This window comes from Marmota monax, unplaced genomic scaffold, assembly GCF_021218885.2.
Source record: "Marmota monax isolate L192 unplaced genomic scaffold, Marmota_monax_Labrador192_F-V1.1 WCK01_AAM20220418_F8-fsc00068, whole genome shotgun sequence".
NCBI lineage: Eukaryota > Metazoa > Chordata > Mammalia > Rodentia > Sciuridae > Marmota > Marmota monax.
Genome location: NW_026692352.1, coordinates 8,972,508 through 8,998,832, shown reverse-complemented (window position 1 = coordinate 8,998,832; position 26,325 = coordinate 8,972,508). Strand labels below are relative to the sequence as shown.

Genomic DNA, 26,325 nt, shown 5'->3' with positions numbered 1-26,325 from the left:
CTTTGTTGGCCTTCAGATCCTGAGGGAGCCTGAGCAGACCTGATGACAGGAGGCAATTCAGGAAGCAGGCTGACCTTCACTGAAACAGAAGCTATAAAGAAAGACTGAGAAATCCAAGTTAAGCATTTTTTGCATGATTAAAAAATATGTGTATATATATATATATATATATATATATATACACACACACACATATACATACATACATACATATAACATATAAATGATGTCCAAGGAAATTAGAAAAATGTTATATTATATAAAGTTTATTAATTTCCTTAACAGAATACCCACAGACCAATAAATAGAAAAAAATGGGCAACCAAGTTGTTAGGAAAAAAACTGTACAGAGATATGTATAGCAATTCACAGATGAGTTATTATAAATATTTGGTAAACATAGAAAAATATTTAAACTCCCTAATAGTTAAAGTAGGGACTATTAAAGAGGCTTTAAGATATTTCACATCTATCAGATAAGCAAGGATTTAAAAGTTTAGGGCTACTTAGGGTTGCTCAGGTTATGGAGAAATATACATTATTGGAATATAAAAATCTATACGTTCTCTTTTGGAAAATAATTCAGCATTATCTTTTTAAAAATATTAAATATTCATGTTCTTTGATCCAGTGATTTATCTTTTACTTGAAAAAAATTCTCATTCCAGAGTAAACAAACAAACAAACAAAAAACAATGTATAGCATATGTATATCAAATGCCAAGCACAGACCATGGCTCAGAGTAGATGCCAAATCAGTGATGGTTTTTGTTAAAGGCCAACACTTAACAGATCCAGCATAGTTCTAAGCACTTTGCATGTAATAATTAATTTAATTCTCACAAAAAGCCTTCTGTGGCAGATACCATTATTACCCCAATAATGGTCATGGAAAAGTAACTTAATGAGATAGCACAGTGAGTGGCAAGGTCAGGACACCATCCCTGACAGTCTGGCCCTACAGCAGCACTATCCATTCAAACTCTCTGCTGTGGTAGAAAGTTCCACCACCTACACCATCCAATATGGATCCACTGAATACCTGAAATGTGCTGGACACAGCAGCTCAGGAATTTAAGGCAGGAGAATCACAAGTTCACGGCAAACCTCAGCAAAAGTGAGGTGCTAAGCAATTCAGTGAGACCCTGTCTCTAAAATACACAATAGGGCTAGGGATGTGGCTCAGTGTCTGAGTGCCTCTGAGTTCCAACCCTGCTATCCCCACCCCCCCCCAAAAAAAGAATACCTGAAATGTGAAATGTGCATAGTGTAACTGAGATCTTTATCTTTTATTCAATTTTAATTAAAATTCAATTTTTAAAAGGCTGCCATATTAGACAGCACAGCTCTGGAGTCTGTGTTCCTAATGACTGTGCTACACTCGTTATGATTACAGTAGTCCCTCCTCAACTGTGGAGGATACATTCCAAGACCACCCCCTGCCAGTGTTTGCCTGAACCTGTGGATTATACCACATCCTATATATGCTATATTTTCTCTATACACACTTAATAAATTTTAATTTGTTAATTTGTAATTTGTGTTTTTTTGTAAGAGACTAACAGCAATAACTAATAGTAAAGTAGCACAATTATAACAATACAATAACAGTTGTATGAATGTGGTTTCTCACTCTCAAAATATATTACTTTCACCTTTTCACTCAAAGGAAATAGTATGATTCTCTTTGGCATATCTGAATTATTCTTTGGGCCATTATTAGGTAAAATAAGAGTTAATTGCATATAAGCATTGTGATATAGTAACAGTGAAACTCTTAATCAAGATGATTGCTAAGTGATTAATGGGGGATGTGTAACAGAGTGGGTGCACTAGACAAAGGGATGATTCATGTCCTGGGCATGATGGCATGAGATTTCATCAAACTACTCAGAATCACATGCAGTTTAAAATTTATGAAATGTTTATCTCTGGAATTTCTCATTTAGTATTTTTAGACCCTTGATTGACTGTGGGTGACTGAAGCTGTAGAAAGTAAAATTGTGGATAGAGGAGAACTACCATGTAGTCACAAGAGCAGCAATAGTGTTTCAGCATAATAGAAGAAAGACTTTTATGGTGGTCAGAGTTGAAGGAGGAGGGAATAGGCTGCCTCTGGAGAGAGAAGGGAATTTCTTGTCATGTCTGCAGCAACCATATTGGAGATAAGATTCGGGCATTTGGATTTGGGAGGGGTGGGAGGGCAGGTTATAGGAAGGAGTAGGAGAGTTATTGATTTTCAAGGTCTGGTCCATCAATGAGAACTTTAATCCTAAGAAGTAAACACAGTCCACACTCCTCATCCCGCTAACATCTCAGGTGAGAAACTATGTCACCAAAATGTTTCCTTCCAAGAAAAAGTACCTAGACTCTCAGAGGAGGGGAATTAACCTTTACTGGGTATTTAATCTGTGCCAAATACTGTACCAGGCTTCATTTGCGATATCCTAAGCCTTATACCAATATAACAAGGCAGATGTTGTAAATCCCCATTTTGCATTAGAGGAAAATAAGGCTCAGAGAGATTAAGTGACTTACTACAGATCACAAAGTAAGAGACAGAGATTGGATTTGAACTTAAACATGCCTGATTCCAAAACCTGCTCCTTTCATTTCCAAATGAGAAACCTGAGGCCCAGAGTAGTACAGAGAAAGCCAGAGTCAGGAGGGTCCTGCTGCTTTGTTGTGGCCAGTCCCTCCCCTCCTCCCCCTTGTAGAATCCTCTCCTTATGATGCTTGACAGATGGATGACCACCCATTTCTTTGAGATGCTCCCTGAGGCTTCCTGTTTTATAGCTGAGAAAACCTAGTCCTGGTAAGAAAATTAGTGAAAGGCTGAAACCAAAAGTGAAGGTTCCTGACTCCTTCCTGCCACACTAGTGCTGCCCCCAGTCCCAGCCCCACCTTCAAAGGGCAGGAAGTTACCCAGAGAGCAGTCTGAGCAGAAAGTTCTCTGGAGTGGCCAGCTCCAGAGGCCCAACAGAGATTGCCACGCCTTCTGATTTATCTTGGGTTGGTAAACACCCCCTAAGTGGCACGGGCAGGTCCTGGTACACAGTAGTCACCAGCTCTGTGCTGTGGATTGGATGGGAAAACAAATCACAGTGGATGGCACCATTACCTGACCTTTGTGTTAGCAGAGCTTTTCCTCACCTGAAACACATATTTAAAAAATCTAACCGTTTCATTATGAATAATGTGTTTATAGCATTGGACACATAGTGGGTGTCCCATGTGTCTCTAAGTTTCCTGACGGCATTGTCACTGGCTTGGTACTAATGCCTGACACAGGGCTTAACATGTGTGGCTTTCAGTAAATACCTGTTGAATAAAGGAATAAGTGATTTAACAAACGAATGTAAATGAACGATGAGATTTTGAAGTCTTCATATACACTGGGTACTCAAAAGGTGTGAGTTCTTTTCTTTTTTTTCCCAAGGATGTGGCATTTGAACTAGGCCTTCAAGAACTGATATTGGGAAAGGTACTGAAGGTCAAAGGAATAGTCCAACAAAGGCCAGAGGCCAAAAGAGGTCCCAGGGATCTAGTTCCTCAGAACCAGAACATTATGGGTCAGTCACTGTAAGAGCAGCCATGGAGAGTCTATGCAGAAGGCCAAAGGACAGTCCTCAGGTCTGTTGTTAAAGTAGGCTGATCCCCAAGGCTTCATCGGAGTAAATCAGGGGATAGTGAACTTCCAAAGAGGAAGAGCAGGGATTTAACACCATGGGCACTATAGGGTCTAGGCTATGTCCCTGGGCATCAGGACATCGTTTCTGAAATGGAGAGCCATCTGCTGCACTTTAGCTGAGCCCCTCCTAGGGAAGTGCATGAGCTGAGGCCTGGTTGGATTGTAGAACATTACAATTATGTGGAAAATTGGCAAAAAGAAGAGCCATCCCCAGGACATGTGTGTGCCTCAAGGTACAAGCTCATCAGGGAGGGGTGTGAGGATGGGCTGGAGGTCAAGACTTCCACTTGACCACTTGCAACACTGTTGTACCCAGACTGGTTACAGGGGACCCACAGGGAGGAAGTTGGGCTTATACCTGGTATCATCCACTTGGCAAGCTTAGAAGCAGACAGGAAAGAGGAATCCAGGTGAGCAGGACCTGAGACTCTGGCATTGTCCATGAAGAAGAGAAACGCTCTCAGCCAATAGTTTTCAAAAGAAGCCACAGCCCTTAGTAGGCTTGGGGCTGAAATGAGGCAAGGCCTCCAACAGTTTCTACCTTGTTAGATGAGAAGTCCTGCAAGAATAGGGGGCTCTGGATGCTTGCCACTGTTTTTTTATGCCTGGCATGTAGTTCTTCTGCCCAACAGAAGAACCTGGGCTTCTTACTGATTAAGGGAAAGGACTATCCTTGGAGGGAACTGAGGACACCAACCCTTCCCTGCTTTATTTATAATGATTTATAAATCACTGTAACCCTAGTACAGTTGAAGAAACTTGGCATCCCTGCACAGCCTTAACATCACTACACAGGATTCTCGTGGTTGGGTCCCTTCAAGTCCTGTCCATGGACAAACACTGGGAATGCAGGAGGTGCTCGTGTCCATTGAAAGGGAACCCAAGAAACTGAACTATGGTTTGCTTGCAGCAGATTTCAGCAAGATCATATTTAGCATAGGAAAATAAGCATGAAAAGTAAAAGTAGGGGGAGTGGGTTTTTAGGAAGACCGTCTGCAGTGAGGTAGGGCAGATTAGGATGCCTTATACAAGACAGAAACTCAAACTGGCTGCCACTGTTATTATTAACGTGGACATTTATTATCTCAGCAAGAAGTCCTGAGGCAGGGCAATTCCAGGCATGTTCATCAAAGCTCAGATTAGTGTCTTGGCTTCCATTATTGCCATCTCAAGCACTGTGTCCAGATGGTTCAATGTCCAGGGAACTCCAGGTCTCTCCTCATGTCAGACTGGCCAGTGGTTCGCATTCCCCCAAAGGGAGTGGAACTGCCATCATTTTCCAGTCAGGATCCACCAACTGAGACACACGAAGAGGAACAGCTAGCAAGCAAAGCCGGGCTTATGTCAGAGAGGGCAGTGGGTACTGGAGGCAACCAAGAGTGGCCGCCACAACAGGCAATAATAGAGTGAGCTCTGTTCCCCTACCTGCAGGGCCACTGTGGGGACACAGTGAGATAATGGATGTGAAAGGGTTTTCTGAGCCACAGAGGGCTCTGTACACAGGATGAGTTGTTATTATCCTTATAAAATAATCACATTTCTATTGTAGAATAACAGATAATACTCGAATGCAGTCATGCATCCCACTTGTGGCTGTGCTTTCTTGCTTGTCAATGTCCCCCTCCCCCCTACACCCATCATTTTAAGATATAAACATCAAAAACAGGCAAAATACTTCATAGTAATGTGGTGATGGGTGTCAGTGCTCTTTGCAAAGCTGCATACATGAGGGAGAGGTTACTGTGGTTTGGGGATCAGAAGATCATGGATTCCAATTCAGCTTCTGTAGCTCCCAGGAGGTGTGACTTTAGGCATGCTATTTGTCTTTCTAAGTTGGTTTCTGTCTGGATATAGGCATGATAATCCCTTTCCAATCTGAGATTCAAATAAAGAACATCAAGCATCATTTCTGGCACAGAACAGTTTAACAAGTGATTACAAATTCTTGGTAGAGCTTCCAGGCCTAGACCCTAAACCTTGTCCAACCCTGTGATGTAGGTACTACTCTTATCCCTATTCCATAGAAACCCAGGCCCAGAGAACTGAAAGGCCTTGTCCAGGGTTGTACTGCTTGTAGGTGGCAGCAGTGGATTCAAACTCAGGCAGGTGGCTTCAGGGGTCATGGTCTTGCCACTCTGCTAGGCTGCCCCTCAATACTGTTTCTATTATTGAAATTCATACTGCAAAGCCAATTCTGCTGCCTTATGGTAGGACCTGGGGCTCATTCCATCATCTTTCCAGGTTTCAATTTTCTCATGTGTAAACCTCCAAGTTGTACTGGAAGAGCCTTCTTCTTTTTAAACTTCCCAGAAAAGTCTTTCAATGCTTAGGCTATGGATGGTCAGCCACCTGGGGCCACCTTCAGTCCATTCCCTGCTCAGCTTGACGTTGTGACCTTAATCAAGCTGATTGATCACTGTAAGCCCAAGCTTCCTCATCTCTGAAGTGGGGACAGTAGACATCTCAGCCTCCTAAGACTTTTGTGAGGATTAAAAATGGATGCCTGTCTCTATGCACTGTGGTACTACGTCCAGCAAAGAGAAAGTACCCAATCAATAGTAGCCGTTATCATTACCATTGTTGTTGTTGTCATTAACAAATAATTTTTTTCTCTTCTCTGAATAGAATTCCTCTGAGAGCACAGGACTCAGTTATTTCCGTAGAAAGCCCAAGAGCAGTTTCTTTCACAAAATCATAGATTTGTAGAAGTTAACATTCTACAAAGGTTAAGAGAAGTTCACTTAACCTTCTTTGAACTTCTCTCCTCTCATCTGCTAAATGGGGGTGGGTAATAAAGAGTGACTCAGAGACTGATATGAAGATTTTGTAGACTAGCACGAATCAGTCTCGCTACTGTTATATTGGAGCTTTAAGAGAGCTTAGAAGGTAACCTGTGTAACCATGGTAATTTGCAGCTTAAGAGACCCAGAAAAGTTTCATGACTCAGTTCAGGTGGCACAGCCTAGACACTGGGTCTAGAGCCCAGGGAGTAAGGACAGGCCCTGGGTTCTAGGAGAAGCCCTCATAGGATCCACCCTTTGCCTCTCCACTCATCTCTGTGCCATTTTGTCTACCTCTACTCCTGACTCATGGGACACTTAGTCCTCTCGTTTCCCTAGCAGTACTGTACTCTTTTCTACCTGTGGGCCTTGGCCAGCTCTTTCTGCCTGAGACACTCATCAGCCCACCCCTTGCACACAGGTGTGGTACATCACACACATGCACATGCATGCCCAGCCCACACATGCCCACAATGCCTCGGTAGCCTGGTCACCTCTGAGCTCCGCTGCAGGCTTCTGCTTCAGCCTCACTTTTTCTGTGAAGGTGCTGCTGGACCTTAAGTCTTCAGAGCCTCCTCTGTTCTTCTCACCTTTATGGTGTTATGGGGCAATTGCCTATGCTGGGTTTGCTTGGCCACAAAGGGGGCACTTGTCAAAGGCATGTGGGGACCCAGTCCTGTTGCTCTCTATAGCTTCATTGGGGTGCTAGTTGGAATTCTGAGCAGGATTGCTGAGAACTTCCCAGGGCAGGATCTAGATGTAGGACACTCCAGAAAGATGCTTGACTTTCTTTACCAAGTGACTGGTACTCACCTCTGGTTAGCCCAGGGTCCTGTGACAACTACATAGACCCACCCTGCACACACACAACAGCCTCTCGAACCACTGAACTCTGTGTTCTTGGCACACAGGAACATCCTAAATGCATTTCCTACCCTGCAGGCACCTCTCTCCTCATTTTCCAAACCACGTGAAATCCGAGGCAAATGCAGTCCATGTGTGCCAACTCCAAAGTCACAGGAATGCTCTTTCTCAAGATCTGCCCAAGAAATGTCAAGAAACTTCTTCCAGGGCCTTGCCCTCCAGAAAGCAAGAAATTTTATTATGTTAGCAACAATCAGGCTTTGCCATCCAAGAAGTGGGGCTACATCTGAACTCCTGAGCTTAGGCGTATTGAATGCCATTAGCCTCTGTTATCTAAATTCCTCTGATTCCAGCTGAGCCTTTTGGTGAAAAGAAACGAATAGTCAAGTCCTTATTCCTTTTTCAATCCAGTACCCTCAGTCAGGGTGAGCAGCCTCCCCAGGAAGCCTTAGGATCAGACCATTTCATTAGCCAATTGTGTTGGCCTCTGGCTCCAGTTCTGGTGGCCATTTCTCCTATCACAGTCCCTTCCATCTCCTTGATGAGGTTGCAGAAAAAGGATAGGTAGAAACTCTAGCCACCATTTTGGTCCTTTTCTTTGGTCCTTTTCTTCCTCTCATGAACTGACTAACCTCTCTTTCTAGAGTTCATTTTCTTTATCAGGAAAATAAGAATGATAACTATCTCATAGAGGTATCAAGGACTAAGTGTGATATCATATGTGAAAGTTCTTTCTATATAAAAAACACCGCTAAGGGAATCCCATGCTGGCACCCATCAATATGGGTGCTTGGCTCAGATCTGGATTTGTGATTTACTACCACAGATCTTGAATAAATCACTTAGCCCCTGTACCAACTTACTCAACTGGAGGAGGTAGTTTCTGTGCTGGAAGCACCACACCACACCGCAGTGTTAGTGTTATGGGTTGGATTGTCCTCCTCCATCCCTCACCCCCGGAAGAAAAGACACATGGAAATCCTAACCTCCAGTACCTGAGAATGTGACCCATATCTGGAAATACGGTCATTGGAGTTGTAATCAGTTAAGATGAGGTCCTATTGGAGTAGGGCAGGAACCTAATCCAATTTGACTGGCAGCCTTTCCAGAAGACGACCACATGAAGACAGGGTCACACTAAAAGAAAATCATGGGATGGCAGAGTCAGATACTGGAGTGACATAAGCCAAGGAAAGCCAAAGTTGCCAGCAACTGAGAGGCTGGCCCTGCTAACACCCAGACTTTGGGACTTCTAGCCTCCAGAACTGGGAGGCAGTACATTTTCGTTGTTTATTATTCAGCTAATATTTGTTGAGTAAGAGAGTGATACTTATGTGGAGTTCATATGGGAAAGCACACATTAGGTGCTGGGTCCTGTGCCTGACCACACAAGGCATGTGGCTAATGGCTGTTCCTTTCACTTCTCCTATCATCACAAAGGTTCCTTTGGTTGTAGAGTACAGTTCAGGATTAAAAGCAAATCTGATTTTCTTCAAATTTGTGCCATAAATCTCCCCAATGCCTCCTCCTTTGAGAACCTCCCTCAGGGGAAGCGCCAAGCCTGGGTGAGATGAAGTCTCTGTGGGACAGATCCTCAGTCATTTTGCCCCCTTCCACTCTCCCCACCTTGGTTTTCTAGAGCAACAGAAGAGGTTTCTGGAACCTTGGCCTTTATGATGGTTATATTTTCTCCCAAAAATGTTGCAAGAAGCTTTGTTTAAATTTAACGAGAGCAAGAAGCTGAGGCACGAGTACATTCAGAGGAAGCTGTTTCAAATCAGGGCATTTGCCAGGGAAAAGCTGTTGGAGGGAAATGCCTCTCCCCGTTATGCTTGCATTCACGCCACATGGCTTTCTGTTATTTTTTAAATTTTTTTTATTGAAATATTATAGTTATTTAGAAAAACTCCACAAATGATAAATACACAGCACAGGCTTGGCTTTACATGCTTTTTATTTCCTGGTTGGTTTTTTCCCAGTTCATTGGTTACACTAATCCCTGACTCCCACTCCAAGACCTTATGAAAGACAGAATGAGGCCCTGGAAAGAACTGCAGCTGTGGGCTCCAGTGGCCTGGCTTTGAAGCCCTGCTCCACACCTCACTATTTTGTGGCTTTGAGTAAGTGGCTTAATTTTGAACCTAATTGCCCTCTTCTCACAGCTGATGGAAGATCAGGGAGGTAAACCCATGAATTTACAAACATACATTCTTACACTTATTGCTATGGTCTGTTCAGGTTATTTTAGTGGGAAAAGTGTGGGCTTGGGGTCCAACAGAACAGTGTCCAGAGCTCAGCCTGGCAGTCACCAGCTGGGTGACCTCATTGAAACCTCAAATCTGAATCTGTCATTTGGAGCCTAACATCCTTTCAGGGGATGTGAGAATTAATGGAAATAATTTATATAAAGGGTCTTCCATAGTGTTAGACACTAAATTAATCTCCATGACCTCCCTGCCCTCCAGCAAGTGGCTCTTTTCTCTTTGTAGCTCCCTGTCTCTTACTACTTTTATCTGTACCTAGTACCCCCACTATCCCTCCAATATCTGAGTAGAAGGGAGCCTGATGATTCCATTACACTCATCCTTGATCTTGGGTCCTAGAATTTTGCAGCTGTATAAATTGAGTGTGGGGGAAAAATATAGAGAGACACAGCCCCAGGAAGTAATAAATGACTTTAAACAGCTGTTTGGGAGACTTTCTTAATCAAATCTGAGTGCAAAAGTGCAGAGTCCAGGCCTCCCTGTTGAAGAAAGCTCTCTGGAACCAGAATGTTCAAAGCCATCAATTTTAGTCGCTCCTTGGTCACGTTTGCCAGCAGATCTTGACAGTCAGAGATAATCCAGCTTGCCTTGTGCCTTCCTTCTCCACATCCCACAGAAGGTGGCCCTCCACAGACAGACCCAGCCAAGCCTCCTGAGGCCTTGATGGGCCATCTTAAACCCCTCTGGAGGCAGCTTCTGGGAAAGGTGTCAGCACTAACCCTTGGAGCTCCGCAGGCCCCTTGTTTACCTCCACTCTGATCCCAATACCTCCCTCGCCTCTGCCCCCTCCGCTGGCTTCACTGCCTCTCTTATAATAAAGTAAAGCATTTCTGTCACCTTCACCCATGAGGCTGGGTTTCCCTCCAGGGGACTGTGTCTCTAGTGCCTAGTCAGGACTGCACACACAGGCTGCCTCGGTGTATGACCTTCAAGGGAGTTGGAAGACAGCTCTCACTCTTGAGCACCTGCTGTATGCTACACATGCACTCATTGATTTACTTTTCAAGGAATCCCTGTAAGATAGGCCCAGATTCCGAGATCCCAGGGTTCTAAAACATGAAACAATCTTTGTCAAGTCACAATCATCAGTTTTAAATCCAGATCTTATTTGCTGCTCCTCCCTGGATTGAAGTCCCACATAGCACCCTACAAGTTGGTTGTCCCTCCATAGATCACATCACCTCCCCTTGGTTTATCTATCTGTAACATGGGGGTGATGACCATTACCCCACTCAGATGTGGTAAGGATCAAACGAGATGATAGATGTGAAACTCCTGTGCAAACTATAGAGTAAATGCTATTTACATGTACATACTGATTTTGTTAGGATTTCAGTAAAATATAATAAGTAGTAGGTGCTCGTCACATGTAAATTTCATCGATGTGCAGTGGACACACAGAGATGACTAAGATCAGTCCCCTTCCTTAGGGAATTGGCTCATATGAATACATATGCATAAAGGTTCTAGTCTGCAGGTTTTGCTCATCTATAATCTGGCCCCTGGCAACATCTCAGGGCTCATTTCCTAGCACTCTCCTTGTTATGCTTCTCCAGCCTTTAGCTTCCTTGATGTCTCTCAAATGAACTTGATCCTACTGCAGAGGCTTTGGCATTGCTGGACCTCTACCTGGAAAGCAGAGGCTTCCAGATGTTTGTATGGCTCACTCCTTCACCTCCTCTGTCACCTCCTGACCTCAGAGAGGCCTCCCTGACCACCTTATTTATAATAGCACACCCATTCCATTACCCCAGCCTCCACACCCACTTGACTTTTCTTCATAGCATTTCCCCCACTAGATCTTCTATGCAGGTATTTGTTTTCTTGTTTATCAATTTTTCTCCTTCACTAAAATGTAAGTTTCTGAGGGCAAAGGGTCTAACGATCATGCTTAGAATGCTGCCTGGCAAAGTAGGCATAAAATAAATGTTTGAGGATTATAATCAATGGCCACACCTCAATTTTTAAAATGGATGAAGGATCTGAACAGATATTTCTTCAAAGAAGATACAAAAGTGGTTAATAAGTGCATGAAAGACGCTCTACATCATTAGCCTTCAGGGAAATGCAAATCAAACCACAATGAGATACCACTTTACACTCACTGGAAGAGCTGTAATCACTAACTTAGATGATAACAAATGTTGGTAAGGATGTGAAGAAATTGGAACCCTGATTCTGAGAGAAATACAAATGCATTCCCATACAAAAAATTGTACACAAATGTTTGTAGCAGACTTGATACTAGCCAAAAAGTGAAAACAACCCAAGTTTGATAAATGAATAAGCAAAATGTGGTATATCCATATACTGCAATGTTATTTGGCCATAAATTGAAACAAAGTCCTGATCCATGCTTTAGCAAGGGTGAACCTTGAAAACATTATGAAAAGTGAAAAGAAGCCAGACATAAAAGAGCATATATCGTATGATCCCATATATATGAAATGTCTGGAATAGGTAAATCCATGGAGACAGAAAGGAGATTTGTGATTGTCCAGGCCTGCAGGAGGTGGGGTTCTGGGGAGTGACTGCCAATGAGCATGGGGTTTTGGGGGAAGAGTGATGAAAATGTTCTAAAATTGTAGCCATGGCTGCACTACTCTTTGAATATACTGAACACCGTTAATTCGTACACTTTAAATGGGTGACTTGTATGTGAATTATATCCCAATAAATTGAATACTATAAAAAATAAATCAAGGAATGTCCTCATTGAATATGTCTATCAAACATGCAGACTAGTGGGTAGGCCATCCCATGTGAAGACCAGACAGTTGAAGGGGCTCTCTTCTGGACGCAGAGGAGGAGGAACACCAGTGACCTGGCTTCCCCAGGGAAGCAGGTAAAAGCAGAGCTCTGTTCAGCATGAATGCTTATATATATATATATATTTTAATGTTTTCAAGTCCCAGAGAAACCTGTAAGGAGGAGAGCTAGAGATCAAATGACCTGAGCCTGAGAAATTTACTGCGTCCTGTTTTCCAGAGACCATTTTCCCAGCATAAGTCACAGAGACAGATGGCCCCGGGTCTGCTTCTGAAAATAACCATTGTCGAGGAGAGTTGACTTAGTGGGAGCTGCCGAGCTGGGGGAGTAAGGCCCACAAGATTTACTAGGCTGGACAAGGGGGTGAGTTTGGACCCTGCAGGCTGCGGTTCTTCCCAGCTCATCCCAATAGAGGCCCCAAGCAGGAGCTGTCTTCCGGGCTTTCTATATTTTCTTCTTTTTACAATAACTCTTATTGTTTGTTTTTTTTCAAATCTCATCATCACATTTCTTCCTTTAAAAAATTAGAAAATTTAGAATCTAAAGATTAAAATTTATTCACAATTCTACCACCCTAAGGTAACTGGTACTAACATTTTTGTACACACACATTGTACATGTATTCACTTAAATAAAGTTAGAAGTACTTTTGTAAAATTCTTTTTTAGTTGTTGATAGATCTTTATTTTATTTATTTATATGTGGTGCTGAAAATCGAACCCAGTGCCTCACACATGCCAGGCAAGTGCACTACTGCTGAGCCACAGCCCCAGAAGTACTTTTCAAACAGTTTTGTACCATGGTTTGTTTGTATCCTGTTCTCCATAACATTGTTTTTTCATTTTAGCATTGTATTGCTGTGCCTTAGTTTATCTAATTGAAAGCATTTACTTTTTAAAATCAAAGATGTGTAACTTTTTAAACATTTTTTTAAATTGTTACTTTTTACTACCTCAAATCATATTGTGATGTGTATCCTCAAAAGAAAATCTTTGAAAGGTCAAAATTTTTGCTAGTCATGGTGGCACACATCTGTAATCCCAGCAGCTCAGTAGGATGAGTCAGGAAAATTTCAAGTTCAAAGCCAGCCTGGGCTACCTAACAAGATCCTGTCTCAAAATAAAAAAATTAAAAGGTCTGGGTTGTAGCTCAGTGGTAAAGTGCTCCTGAGTTAAATCCCCAATACTGCCAAAAAAAAAAAAATCAAGTTTTTGTGTAAATTCCTAGAAGTGGAATTGTTTAAAAATCAGTTTATATTTAGTTATACAACTAGCATCAATGCATAAAATCATGTTTGTATTTAAGACCAAATCTCTTTTAGCACCTACTAGATGCCAGATATTTTCACACATATTTTATCCATCAGTTTTAAAAATAATGTTTTAGTCAGCTTTTCATCACTGTGACCAAAAGACCTGACAAGAACAACTTAGAGAAGGAAAAGCTTATTTTGGCTCACTATTTTTCAGAGGTTCAGCCCATGTTGGCTGACTCCCCAGCTCTGGGCCTGAGGTGAGGCAGAACCCGTGGTGGAAGGATGTGGTAGAAGAAAGCTGCTCACTTCATGACAACCAGAGAGCAGAGAGAGCTCCAGTGCAAGGAGGCAGGCATAATGTGACCCGCAGGAGCACACCCCAGTGACCTACTTCCTCCAGCCTCACCCTTCCTGCCTGCAGTTGCCACCCATTAATCCATTCGAATTGTTAATCCATCAAATGGATTAATCCACTGATAAAGTATAGCTCTCATAATCTCATCATTTTACCTCTGAACATTCCTGCATTGTCTCACACATGAGCTTTCAGGGGACACCCCATATCCAAACCATAAAAAATAACTTTTAAAAGTATAAAAATGATAGGCGCTTGGGATGTAAGTCAGTGGTAGAGCACTTGCCTAGCATGCAAGAGGCCTTGAGTTCAATCCTCCCTATACAAAAAAAAAAAAAATATATATATATATATATATATATATATATATATATATGATGTATATATACATATATACATGTAGATATATAGAACTACATATATCCATTGTAAAAGATTTTCAATGTATAAAAACATTAAAATTCAAATTTTCCCGTAATCATTATGATAATCATTACAAAGGCCTTGTTTTTCATTTTTGGCAATCTTTTTTCCCCCTATACACTTATGCAAATTTATTCCTTCAATAAACATTTTATGAGCATCTACTATGCTGGAGGTATCTGACTCTCATAGCTAAAGTCATTTGTGTCCTACATTTTTCCCCTTAATCCTCAGAACAAGACCTTCAGGTGTAGACCTCTGTTGCTCCCATCTTGCAGAATGTTGGACCACAAAAGGACCTTAGGGAATACTAGTTCAACAGAGAGAGAGGAGGACCTACCCATGATCATGAGGAACTTTGTTGACCCTGCGTCCATTTGGATCCCCTGACCCCCATTTCCATGGCTACTGAGAACCCACCTCTGATGTGGAACTGAATCTGTACTACCCTAAAACAGGGCGGCCTTGCAATGAATTGTCCAAATCAAGATGTTTTTACAGTAAAAGGGGGGACTGTTATTGTCAGTGCAGAATAATAGGGGTAAATTGGGGCTATCCCTGACAAACCAGAATGGTAGGTCACTCTAGATTTTCAGATTTCCAGCTCTCTGAAATATTTTGCAGGAATAGATTCCAATCAACTTCAAGTAATTAGGGGAAATAGTTTTGTGACCCTTTGTTGATTTGAGACCCTGAGCCAGGCCGGAACAGAGATGAGCAGTACTTGATCCCTGTATGGCAGGATGTTCTGTTCAAAGAGTTGGTGTGAACCTAACTCATTGGAATACAAAGCAGAACATGAAACCATCAAAATAGAGTTGCTGATCTCCATCAGCCCAAAATTTCTGTATCAGTAGGACATCTCAGTTTTCTTCATGTTCTTGCCTCTCCTCAGAACTGATATCATTTTACTTACCTAACCAAGCAATGCGATCTAACCAAGCAATGCGTGAGGAGGGAAGGAATACATTGGGTTTTAAGTGGAGGGGCTGAAATGGTTCTGGAAAGAAGGCTGAGAAGATGAAACACACCAGCTTTCACAGGACGGACGAATCCATCGGGTCAGTGCCCCCAAGGACAGGAGGAACCTGTGTAGGTCTGAGGGTCTGCTTTGGTGTGGTTGCTGGGTTTCATTTATTGAGTAATGACTGAGAACTGGAGTAGGCATTTCACATAAAGGTTTCTAAGTCACAGGGCTGCCAGTTAAAGCAGTTATTAGAAAGCGCCAGCAATAACCCAGGTAATTGCCTCTGTGGCAGCCCACAGCTAGTCCTCTGCTTTACTGATGGGGACTCACTTTCCATTGTGTGTGCACACCCAAATTCCCCTGCCAAAGCCTAGATGGGGTTTAACATAGATCAATACAGTTCCACTTAGCATTCACACACATTTCTCAGGACTGCTGAGCAAAGTGTTAAAAAAAAAAAGTGCATTTTGTTAATAGTCTTTCTTTGACTTGTCCATCAACTAGCCTTTCACACTTTTAGTCTCGTGGCATATCCCAAAGATATGCTCAGAATCCAGAATGCTAGGAAATAGCATTCTTTGAGAACTGGCCTGCTCTAGTTATAGGATAGGTTTAAAATGCAAGGAAAGCTACCATTTATTCACAGAAAGGTATAGGTCACTGAAATTATTCCTGCAAATTCTAGGACTTTCTTGTCCTATACACAGCTGTCTCCCTAACTCACTCCATCTATCTATCTATCTATCTATCTATCTATCTATATTGGGAATTGAGCTCAGGGGCACTTTACCAGTAAGCTATAACCCCAAATCTTTCTTTCTTTTTTTTTTTTTTTATTTTGAGACAAGGTCTCACTAAGTTGCTTAGGGCCTTGTGAAGTTACTGAGGCTGGCCTCAAACTTGCAATTCTCCTTCCTTAGCCTCCCAAGTCTCTGGGATTATAGACATGCACCACTGTGCCTGATTCCTTTGTTGTTGTTGTTGTTGTTGTTTTGTTTTTTCCACATCATCATGTGATACATATTAATAAAAATGACATTGGCAGGCATGTAGATCTGTCATTGTTTCTTCCGCCAAACCACCATGTTCTGTTTGTGTCAGATCTACAACTGCAGAGCTAGCAGAGGAAAACAATGTTGGTTGAGCCTTTGCCCTGAACAGGCCGACTGCAGGGCTCTTTTTGAGCATAATACCATCAGTCCCTCAGCAGCTCTTTGCAGTGAGCACTGTCGTTCCATTTTTGAAAGGAGAAAACTAAGACTAATAGCAGTGACTTATCCAAGATCATACAACCTGCAGTGAAACTGGGCTTTGATCCCTGGTCTGCCCAATAGGAAGGTTATCCGCAATCTTTCTACTTTAGTTGTGTTTGTCTAAAGGACATGCCCCTTCATCTCCCTAGCCTAGTAGAAAATCCAATTCAAGGTTGAAAAATGTTCTTCTCACTATTCAATAGAAAGAGCATTACAGTTATGGGTTCTTCTCTAGGCTCTAGAACCACAAACAAGTTCCTTTACTTCTCTAAGCCTCCTTTTCTTGACCTTGAAAATGGGGATGGGTTTTCCTACCCATACTGGTATTGTGAGGAAAAGATCTTGCAAAGCATCCAGCCCAGTTTGGGGCCCCTTGGAGCCCCCACCCCCACCCCCAACCATGCAGGTGTCCACCCTGGCTCACCTTGTTGTCTTCTTTCTCCATCCTTATCATCTATAAGGCAGAGCCAGGCGCACTGTGCCCTCCTCAAGAAGCTTGGATAATTCCTCCTACTCTTCCAGGGGTGTTGGAGCAGGGCCTCTAATTATCCCATCTCATCTTACCACAGACACATGGAAGCATCTACAATACTGGATTCCCCTTAGCTGGTAATCAGAACACATGGGAAGGCACACCTGAACCCCAGGTATCTGGGCCTCATTCAAAAGGTGAACCTAGGTCATCTGGATTTTCAACAGCCTGACAGAACCAAACCAGTTAGGGAGGAAATCTGGGTGACTGAGCAGATGCCTGAGGTTTAAAGAATCAATCCTTCTAAAGCATGACCCTGGGCTTGTCACCTTCCTGCTTTAAAAACTCCCAGACTCCCCAATCAAAGTCTCATTTCCTTTTCTTAATATTCAAGGCCTAAATCAACTGTTCATGACTCACCATTTTACGTAAATAACCAAGGTATTCTTCTTCTTAAATACATACTAGTGCTTTCAATGTGCAAGATACTGAGCACAAGTAAATATAGTAAAGACAAGCTGGCAGACACATGAAGGACACAGAAGTAAATACCACAAAGTGAGAAAAGTTACAATAGGGAGAATCCAGAGGACCTGAGGGCGTACTGTGGAGGGGTGAAGCCCCTCATCAGGGAGGCATCAGGGAGGCCTTCCTGGGGGAGGCACCATAAGATCAAACTCTGAGGAGTGGGAATTAAAAAGACTTACCAGGTGGCAGGAGGAAAGGAAATGCTTCAGGGGAAAAGAACAGCGTGTGCAAAAGCTCAGAGGCAAAACTACTGTAGTTGCACTCCCAGAAGTAGCATTCAGATAGATTCAATACAGAGAGCTTACAGCTCTGTGAATATGGGTAAGAGAACGAGAGCAGCGAGTCTCTGGAAACAAGAACAAGCCAGGTGTCTCAGCAAGTTTCAGCAGAACTTGGTGAGAAGGTAATGGTAACACATGAGACCTGAGAGGTATTGGAAGGGCAGACTGCTGAAACCAGGGAAAGGAAGGACTTTAGTACTCTTCCCTCAGCCAGGGGATGCTCATAGCCCCATCCCTCCCCCATTGAAATCTCCCATGGCTCCATAAAGCCTTTCTCAGTTCCCTCATTTGAAATGACCTCCACAGCCCTCCTCCCCTTGCACCGGGCTTCGTGCTGTTCCAACATGTCCCACCTTGCTCAGAGCTCCGTGTGCATTCTCCCCCCCACCAGCACCTTGGGGCTGTGTCTCTCTCTGTGTCCCCTTACCTTCAGTAAATGTCTCTGCTGTGAAGCAGTGTTCACCATGCTTTTACAATCATCTTCTATTCTAATAAAAAAAGAAAAACTTAGCACCCCTTCATTTTATCCATACATGTTTGCATAGCAATGTTTGATGTTCGTTGGGTGTTTACTGGCTGCCAAACACTGTTCTCAACATGTTGCTTGTTGTAATCCCTTTAATCCTCAGAGCAACACACACACAAAAAAAAAAAGAGTAGGTGCTCTTTTTTCTAATCTAAATTATAAAGATGAGGAAACTGAGGCACAAAGGGAAAAATAATTTGCCTAAGGTCATAAGCAAGTATAGGGCCTGAGTTTCCAATATAGGCAGTTGGCTCCAGAGCTCCTACTCCCAGGGCAGCCCTGCTGTGCTGGGAACATGCTGCATTGGTACAGCAGTGCATTTTAGTGCATGCATCCAAGAGTTCATGCATTGGTGTGTGTGTCTATCATAAAACACACTACATAGACATTTTTAAATCATGAGTTAAAAAATAAACATTTCCTAGTATTCTCTTTGAATTCTAGGAAATCATTCTGTGCACTCTGCCTTGAAAATCAGTGAATGTAGAAGATGCCAATAAATGAGAGGAAGGGAATTAAGGGGTTTTCAATGATTTCTGTATCTCACAGAAATGTCTCATACTTGTGAAGTTCCTAGCACCTGGTTGGGGGCTTCAGATATTAGTGATAAATATTCAGAGCAACCCTCAAACCTGGAGATTGGATGGAAGGAAGAAAAGGCAGGCATGGGGCCTGGGAGAATGCCAGGCTGGGCTCAACCCAGGGTCTCTGAAGTTTGTCATGGAACAACTTAATGCAGGAACTTTTTACTTGTTAAAGCTTCCTGGCTTTACTGGGGAAGAGGCTTTCACAGGCACCCTGAAACAACATATAGTGCTTCCTAGTTTGGTCTGAAAACTAACAATGCTGCAGGATCTGGTCCTAGTTATCTCAAGCTCATCAGAAGCTCTGATTGGAGAGTATAAGATGTCTTTGATTAATAAAAGATGAGGAAGTGGGTATTTGTTTGCTTAATAAATCCAGCCTGGTAGACAAAAATCTTTCCACCGTTCAGTTCTGTAGGGGAAGGGGAGTCGTGAAAGGGGTTCCTGGAGGGGTGGCTTTGTTCAATTTAATAAGCATTTGGTGAGCACTGACCTCAGGCTCCCACGTGCTCATGCACACCGTGTGTGCTCACATAGAGTATCTTTAGTCCTCACAGGAACTAAATAACAGGCAGGACACAGCGGGGTGGACAACTTATAAATAAGGAAGTAGAAGTAATTTTCCCAAGATCATATAACTAATAGAAAGCTAGACAGGCTGCAGTGGAACTCCAAAGCCCACTCCAAGAGTGCACCGTACCCCCAAAATGCACTGCATACTTTTATGTGGGGGACAGATACAGATAATTACACATATCGCAGGGCAAACACGATATTAGAATGGAAGACAAGGTCAAAGAAAGGAATGCTCCAGTCTATAGGTTTGGCTGATAAGTAGTGTCAAGGTAAATTGAGAATACTGGTTTGAACAATTGAATTTTAGCCTGAATTTTTTTAGTAAAGAAACCAAAACCAGGAGGGAAAAGCTATTCAGAGTTTGTACTGTGGTCATTGATTCCTACTCTTTCAATTGTCTTTACTGAACTTCTAAAATAAGGCAGTTAAATGGCATACAAAGCAACTCTATAAAGTGTGGTCATGCACAGTTAAGTTCAGGGATGGACATTAAGGTCACGGAACCTTCAAAGTCCTGAAAGATTTGGTGACTGTGAACTGAGTGGGAGTCTCTTTTGTGGACCAAATATGAAAAGCTTTTTCTTTGCCCCCAATAATCAGCAGCTCTCCATGACCTCTCCCTCTTAGAGTCCTGCCAAATTTTAGGATGCCATGGCACATCTGGGCTGCGTTATGCTTCCTAAGGGTCAGTCTCTGAAAAGCCACATGGAATACGATTATGTTGTGCACCTTCTATCAATCAAGGTGGGAGAAAATAAGCAGCCCTTGCTGCCAAGTGGATGCAATGTCTTGTACTGTATACTTTTATATGTCTGTGCTTGTGTTCCCTCTCTTGTAGATGATGTACTGCACACGTTGAAAGGTCAGCCACAGACAAGACTGCAAATTACCTGAACTCAAAAGTCTTGTCCCAGGCCATCACCTCCTCCTTCTGAAGAGTTGAGAGTTTGCTTTAGAACTTTAGGAAGCCAGGACCTTTGAATCATGACATAATAGAACCCTGGAGTCATATTGTCCTAATATTATAGAATATTGTCATATTCAACTTTCAGAACTTAAGAATCCTAGTGTGTTAAATTCCTGAAACAATTCTATTTAACATATGTTTCTTTAGTGTGAGGTTTCAAGAATCATAAAATGTTAGATTCTTAGAAAAGTAAAACATTAGTGTGTTGAAATTCTACAATGCCATAGGTGGAAGGGAGCCCTGAATCATTCTTTCCAACTCTCACTGCCTTTTATGAGGCCCAGAGCTTGTTCCAGGCATGTTGGATTAAAACTCTCTAATAAGAACATCATTAAGGCTCGGTGACATCACAGACGGGCCAGTTTGTAAGGGCTGAGAGATCACTCAGTCCCGACTGCTCTTTTTACCCACGAGACACTGAGACTCAGAGAGGGCAGCAGTTTTGATGGATCATATAGCCCAGTCAGAATTAGACCTCAGGGTTCCGGGCGTCTCAAAAAGAACAGGCAAACCAGGGAAGGTGCCCCTAGAGTGTTTCTGAGGTGCCCTTTGTGAGCTGCACAGACTTTTGCCTGGACCCTGCTCTTCAGAAGGAGTGTTCACCAACTCTCTGCGGAGGTACCAGCCCCGCCCAGGCCACGTGTGCAGTAGATCGCGCAGTATTGGGAGCCTCCTCCCCTGTTGATACGTGTTTTATTTTGCTCCCTCCCCTTCCCCGTGTGCCTCCGAATCAATTTTCATTATTTTTTTTTTTCTGTCTGTGTTTGTCTTTGTGGTTCGCAGGTGCTCCCTTGCATTGTTCATCCGCTTCTTCAACCCCTATTGAGCAGTCCCCCTCCCCGCCCCCTTCCCCTCCGGCCAATGAGAGCCAGAGGCGGTTGCTAGGCAACGGTGTGGCCCAGCCAACCCCGGACTCAGACTCTGAGGAAGAGTTTGTCCCTAATTCATTCTTAGTTAAAAGTGGCTCCGCCAGCCTGGGGGTCGCAGCAAACGGTAAGTCCCTCTCTCTTCCTAACTTTTGTGGGTTTGTTTCTTTTATTTCCTTTCGTTGACGATGCCTGCTTGGGCCGCCTGCTGGGCGGAGGGCCCCGATGCACGGTGCACATGCACGGTGGGCTTGCGGGCAGTCAGGCGCCAGGAGGCTCCACCGGCTGGAGCAATCCAGCTCCTGCTCCTGCCTGGCGTCAGAGGCTCTATAGGAGCGTGGGGGGAGCTGTTGCTGTCCTCCTCCTTGGCGACAGACTCCAGCAGGCAGGTGCACCGACAGAGGTGCACAGACACCACGACAGAAGCATCAGGTAGAGCTCCAGGCAGGTGAAGATACAAAGATCGTCAGAGAGGGCAACGGGGAGTCCAGATACAAATAACACTGATTGGCTTCCTACTGTGTGCCAGGAACTGTGTCAGCACTGTCACCTGTTGCTTCATTGGATTCTTACAACCCTTCCTACCAGATCAGAATTAGTGTCCCCATTAACAATGAGAAAACTGAGAGAAGGAGTCCTACCTGAAGCCCAGCAATAGCTTTGAAAGTTCCGAACTTTTACACAGTCTGGAGAGGGGACTCTGAAGCCCCAGGCGGTGGCAGGGCTGAATGCTGGCTGAGACAGAGCCACTGCATTTCAGTATGGATCTGCCTGTGACCAGCTCTTTTTCTCAGCTCTTCCCTGGCTTTCTTTAAGGAGAGGAGGTGAGTTGGGGTCAGTGGGAGAGTTCCAGGCTGACCGAGTTCACCTGGGCCAAGATGCTTGCCCTGTGTTCAACAGAGGCCAGTCCATTTCTTTGCAAAAATGTTCTATAGGGTATCCAAGCCTCTGAGGAAGATGAGGAAGCCTGGGATCACTCTAATGGCCCCCAAACTTCCTGATTCTAGCAGAATAAATGAGGCTGTTTTCCCGCAATTAATACTGTAGGTTATGTTGACATGGCAAACATTTATTTATAAGTGCCCATGCAGTACTGAGTTTCAGACAGGATTCTGGAAATGGAGGCAGAGATATGGAGAAGTATAAGGCAGAGTCCATGGGGTCTGGAATCAGTCATCTCTGCATTAGATGTAGGCTTTATTGCTTTAGGACTTTGGAAACATCTCCCTGTCTTTCCAAGCTTGTTTCCTCAAGCATAAAGTGGACAATATATTAGCCAGCTCCTGATGAGCACCCATCACAGTGCCTGGGACAGAGAAGAAGTTTAGCAAATATTGATGCCTTTCCCAGGCACCTGCAGTCTTCCTCTAGAGAACTTTTACAGCCCACCTGAAAGCAACCCCATGCTGCCAGGCACTTAGGCAAGCTCCAAGAAGGCCTTCATCAGAGGCCCTCATTTCACAGCCCAAGGTGATAAGGGAGGATGGAGCCTACCCAGGATAAAGCCTCTACTGCCTGAAGGAATTAGGAAATGCATCTTGGAGGAGGTGCTAGTTGGATCTGAAGGAACAATCTGCCAGGCAGTGGTTACTATGGGCAAGAATAACCAAGCGTCCTCTGAACAGAAAGAAAATGTGAAAAAAAAAAAAAAACTGGAACTGGGAGCCTGCTTAAATGTGGGAACCTGGGCCATAAACAGGCACAGACCTGGAAGGCCACATGGTGAAAGTCACCTGAGCCCCTCTGGGTACAGAGTCAATCCCCTAGCCAGGACCTCTCCCAGACTCCACTGCTGTCAAGCACCAGAGTGATCTTTGGCCTTCATGGTTCTCCTCTGACAGGACTTTAGGCCCTTCCTTCTCTATGACCCACACCCAAAAGATCCTCCAGGGCCCATTCCCTGTGCTCTCTGAGGGTGGCACTTTCTTTTCAGTGATTTGGTGCCCATGTTTCAAATGGTGTATGGAAACAGGAACCCTAGGCTGGGAGTAAGGAGACCTGGGTTCCAGGCCCAGCTCTGAGCTTATTGGCTACTTGTCCTTGTTCTATTCCAGGCCTCAGTTTCCCCATCTTACCAATGATGGAGCAGTTTCTAAGGTACTCTGGTTTTATGAGTGTCATGTGGTGCTGTCAGAGTTATCTCTGCCAAGAGCTTTCTTTAGCTTATTAGGAATGGGAGAAACGTTATATATATTTATTAAATATAATATTATATAATATATATATATACTTTTTTATACATAAGCTTTGCAGGTACGAGAGAAGGCAGGAGATTAAAGTCCTTAATCTCTCCCTTTGTTAATTAACTGAAATAGAGCAATCGCTTTATTGCAAATTCTGGGGCAAGCTGAGGTGCTTCTGCTTTACTGATGTGCAGGGAAGATGGGGATGGGGGGACTTTGGCCTATAGATCTCTGCTCAGTTTTACACCTCAGGGCTCCTGCTCCCTGTGGGGTTCGAGACATTAGGAATTGCTTCCCTGGAGCCTTGCTCTGAGTATCACTCTAAAGATTGTTTTTAAATGTGTCCCATGCCTAAAGGGAGATTCTAGGTCCTTATTGGTCGCCTGCTTTAGGGTTGGGATCCTGGGAGAAGCCACTGCATCTGGCCTATAGCTATCCCCTGCCTGCTTCCACCTGTCTCCTGCAAGCCCAAGCCAGAAGGTCTTCTATATACTGAAGGACCTGCCGGTGCTGACATGAGTCTAGCACTAGTGAGGGATCATGAGTGGGGGTCCTGCTACATCAGAGTGCAGTAAAGTTGGAAGAGTTTGGTATGCTTTCTTTAAAAAGAAAGGGGGGTGGGAAAGAATAAAAGAAAAAGATAAAGTATCTTAATGAGTTTATGAGCAGTAGTATTTTGCTAATTATAAAAGGAATGATGCTCGTTGGCATTCAGATAATCCAGAAGGGTAAAATGTGACCCACATGTCATCCTTATTCCAGAGATAACAACATTTAACACCTTTGTAGATGGTCTTAGGGATACTTATTATTCAATGTTCATTGAAGAAGTGAATGAATGAACCAGTGAGCAAGCAATGCAAACTACACACCACTACAGGTCAGCAGAGACGGCCCTGGAGGCTGTAGACGCAAACCTGAAACTGGATTCCTGATGTGGGACCCCAGGCAAGGTCCTGAACCTCTCTGATCATCTGTTCCTCCATCCCTGAAATGGTGGGGAGAAAACCTTCCAAGTTTGTTAAGGAATCTAAAGACAAAACTGTTTTAAAACCTCCCTAACTACACACCCTATTGCCTGCCACCAATTTAAGGCTTTAGAGACCACCCTAAACAGATCAATTACTTTAGAGCCGCTTTCCCTCAGATTTAGTTGGGAATGCATTTTAATGACAAAGGATGCCCCTCTGGCTCCTGAAGGGTGAAAATTTGGCAGCTTCCTGTGGCGAAGCTGACCTCTTGAAAAGGCCTTCCCAGCAGCCAGGCTGCCTCTCTCTGGCTCCCCTGGAGGCCCGCTGCCTGCAGCTGTGTCAACTCTAGCCCAAAGCTGGGACCCCAGGCCTGAGATGTCTAAGAACCACCCTGCGAAAATCCCCATGTAAAGTGCAGAGAGGACACATGGGGCATCCCAGCACAACTCACAGTCCCTGTGGAAAATAGGGCAAGTGGCTCTTTGTCATCAGGAGCCTAATCCTCCCCCAAGGGCACTCATCCAGAAACCACTGATGTATAGAAAGAAAGATTTCACTGAAACATCAACTGGTCGCTGTTGAGAAGCTAAGGAAGTGGTCAGGATTAAGTAAGTATTTGTCCCTATCCCAAAGAAACTTTTCAGAATAAATATTAAATGCTTCTTGAGTTGTTCTAATCTCAATTCTAAAGAGAGGGGACTTTGAAAACTTGGGAGTTAATATTTAAGAGGGTCAGGGAAGGCTGTTTAGAGTTCCTCAAAGGCCTAGGGGTGGGGGAATTGGTGTCCTAAGGTCCCCTTCTGTGTATCAGATTGTTCTTTTTGTGCATAATCTTATTTAAGCTTCAATTTATCTCTATTTCACTGTTTGGGAAACTGAGGCCCAGAGAGTGGCAGAGACTTGCCCTTTGCCCTGTTTCTTTTAAGGGACATGGGCAAAGATTCAAAACCAAGCCTGCGTGACTCATCATTTCTTTCTTTCTTTCTTTCTTTCTTTTTTTCCTTGTCTTTTTCATTTCACTTCCAGTACTAGACTCTGTCATTTTTGTCCCCTCCTTAGTAGAAGGCTGGAGAGGACAAGAGGAATTCTATATAAGCTGTGCCATGATGTCTCTTGTGTCCCCTCTCTGCTTTTAAAAGAATTCCTCATTGTTGGATGCCTATCACTACAAAACCTTGAAGAAGCATGTTAGAAGCATTTTGTTTTGTGGAATCATTGACACCACTTATCTATCCTATGATATAACCCTGGTTTAATCTCATTGAAGTAATAAAGGCCCAGAGAAGTTCATTTCCTCCTCTTAGTCACACAGCTTCTAAGTGATACAGTCAGATTTGAACTCCAGGGCTGCCTGATACCATAGCATGGAATCTTTTCATTGTGTTTTTGCAGGAGTTTCAGAGGCAAATCAGATCAGAGAACTTAGACATTAAATTTTGTCATAGCTTCCAAAAAACAGGACTATCCCTGACTCCCCTCCACTCCACCCCAGCCACCCCAGCACCAGATCCTTCCTGCCTCTCCTTAGAAAATTTCTCACAGTCAGCATCACTATTGTTTGGCAGTTTGATTGACTTTCTAGGGTCTTAAGCAGCTGGGATTATTTTGTTTTGACTTCCAATCCAGTGGAGGAGTGTTTATTTTTCTTTTCAATAGGAAACACTGAGTATATGTAAGCTCCTTCTAAAAGTGTTTTCTTAAAACAATATAAAAAATTCAACTTAATTTAGAACCTATCCAGAGTCCCTGG

At 43.5% G+C, this 26,325-nt stretch overlaps 1 protein-coding gene across 3 annotated transcripts in view; it reads left to right on the top strand.

The window, feature by feature from the left end:
- Tenm4 (teneurin transmembrane protein 4) overlaps positions 1–26,325 on the top strand; it is a 1,383,002-nt gene that overhangs the window by 1,081,847 nt on the left and 274,830 nt on the right. For 2 of the 3 annotated variants that reach the window (XM_058578572.1, XM_058578573.1), the window contains one exon: positions 21,339–21,548. The exons of the other annotated variant lie outside the window; for it this stretch is intronic. In XM_058578572.1, the coding sequence (XP_058434555.1) occupies positions 21,339–21,548 (210 nt within the window). The remainder of the gene's footprint in view (positions 1–21,338; positions 21,549–26,325) is intronic. 3 annotated transcript variants of the gene reach the window in all.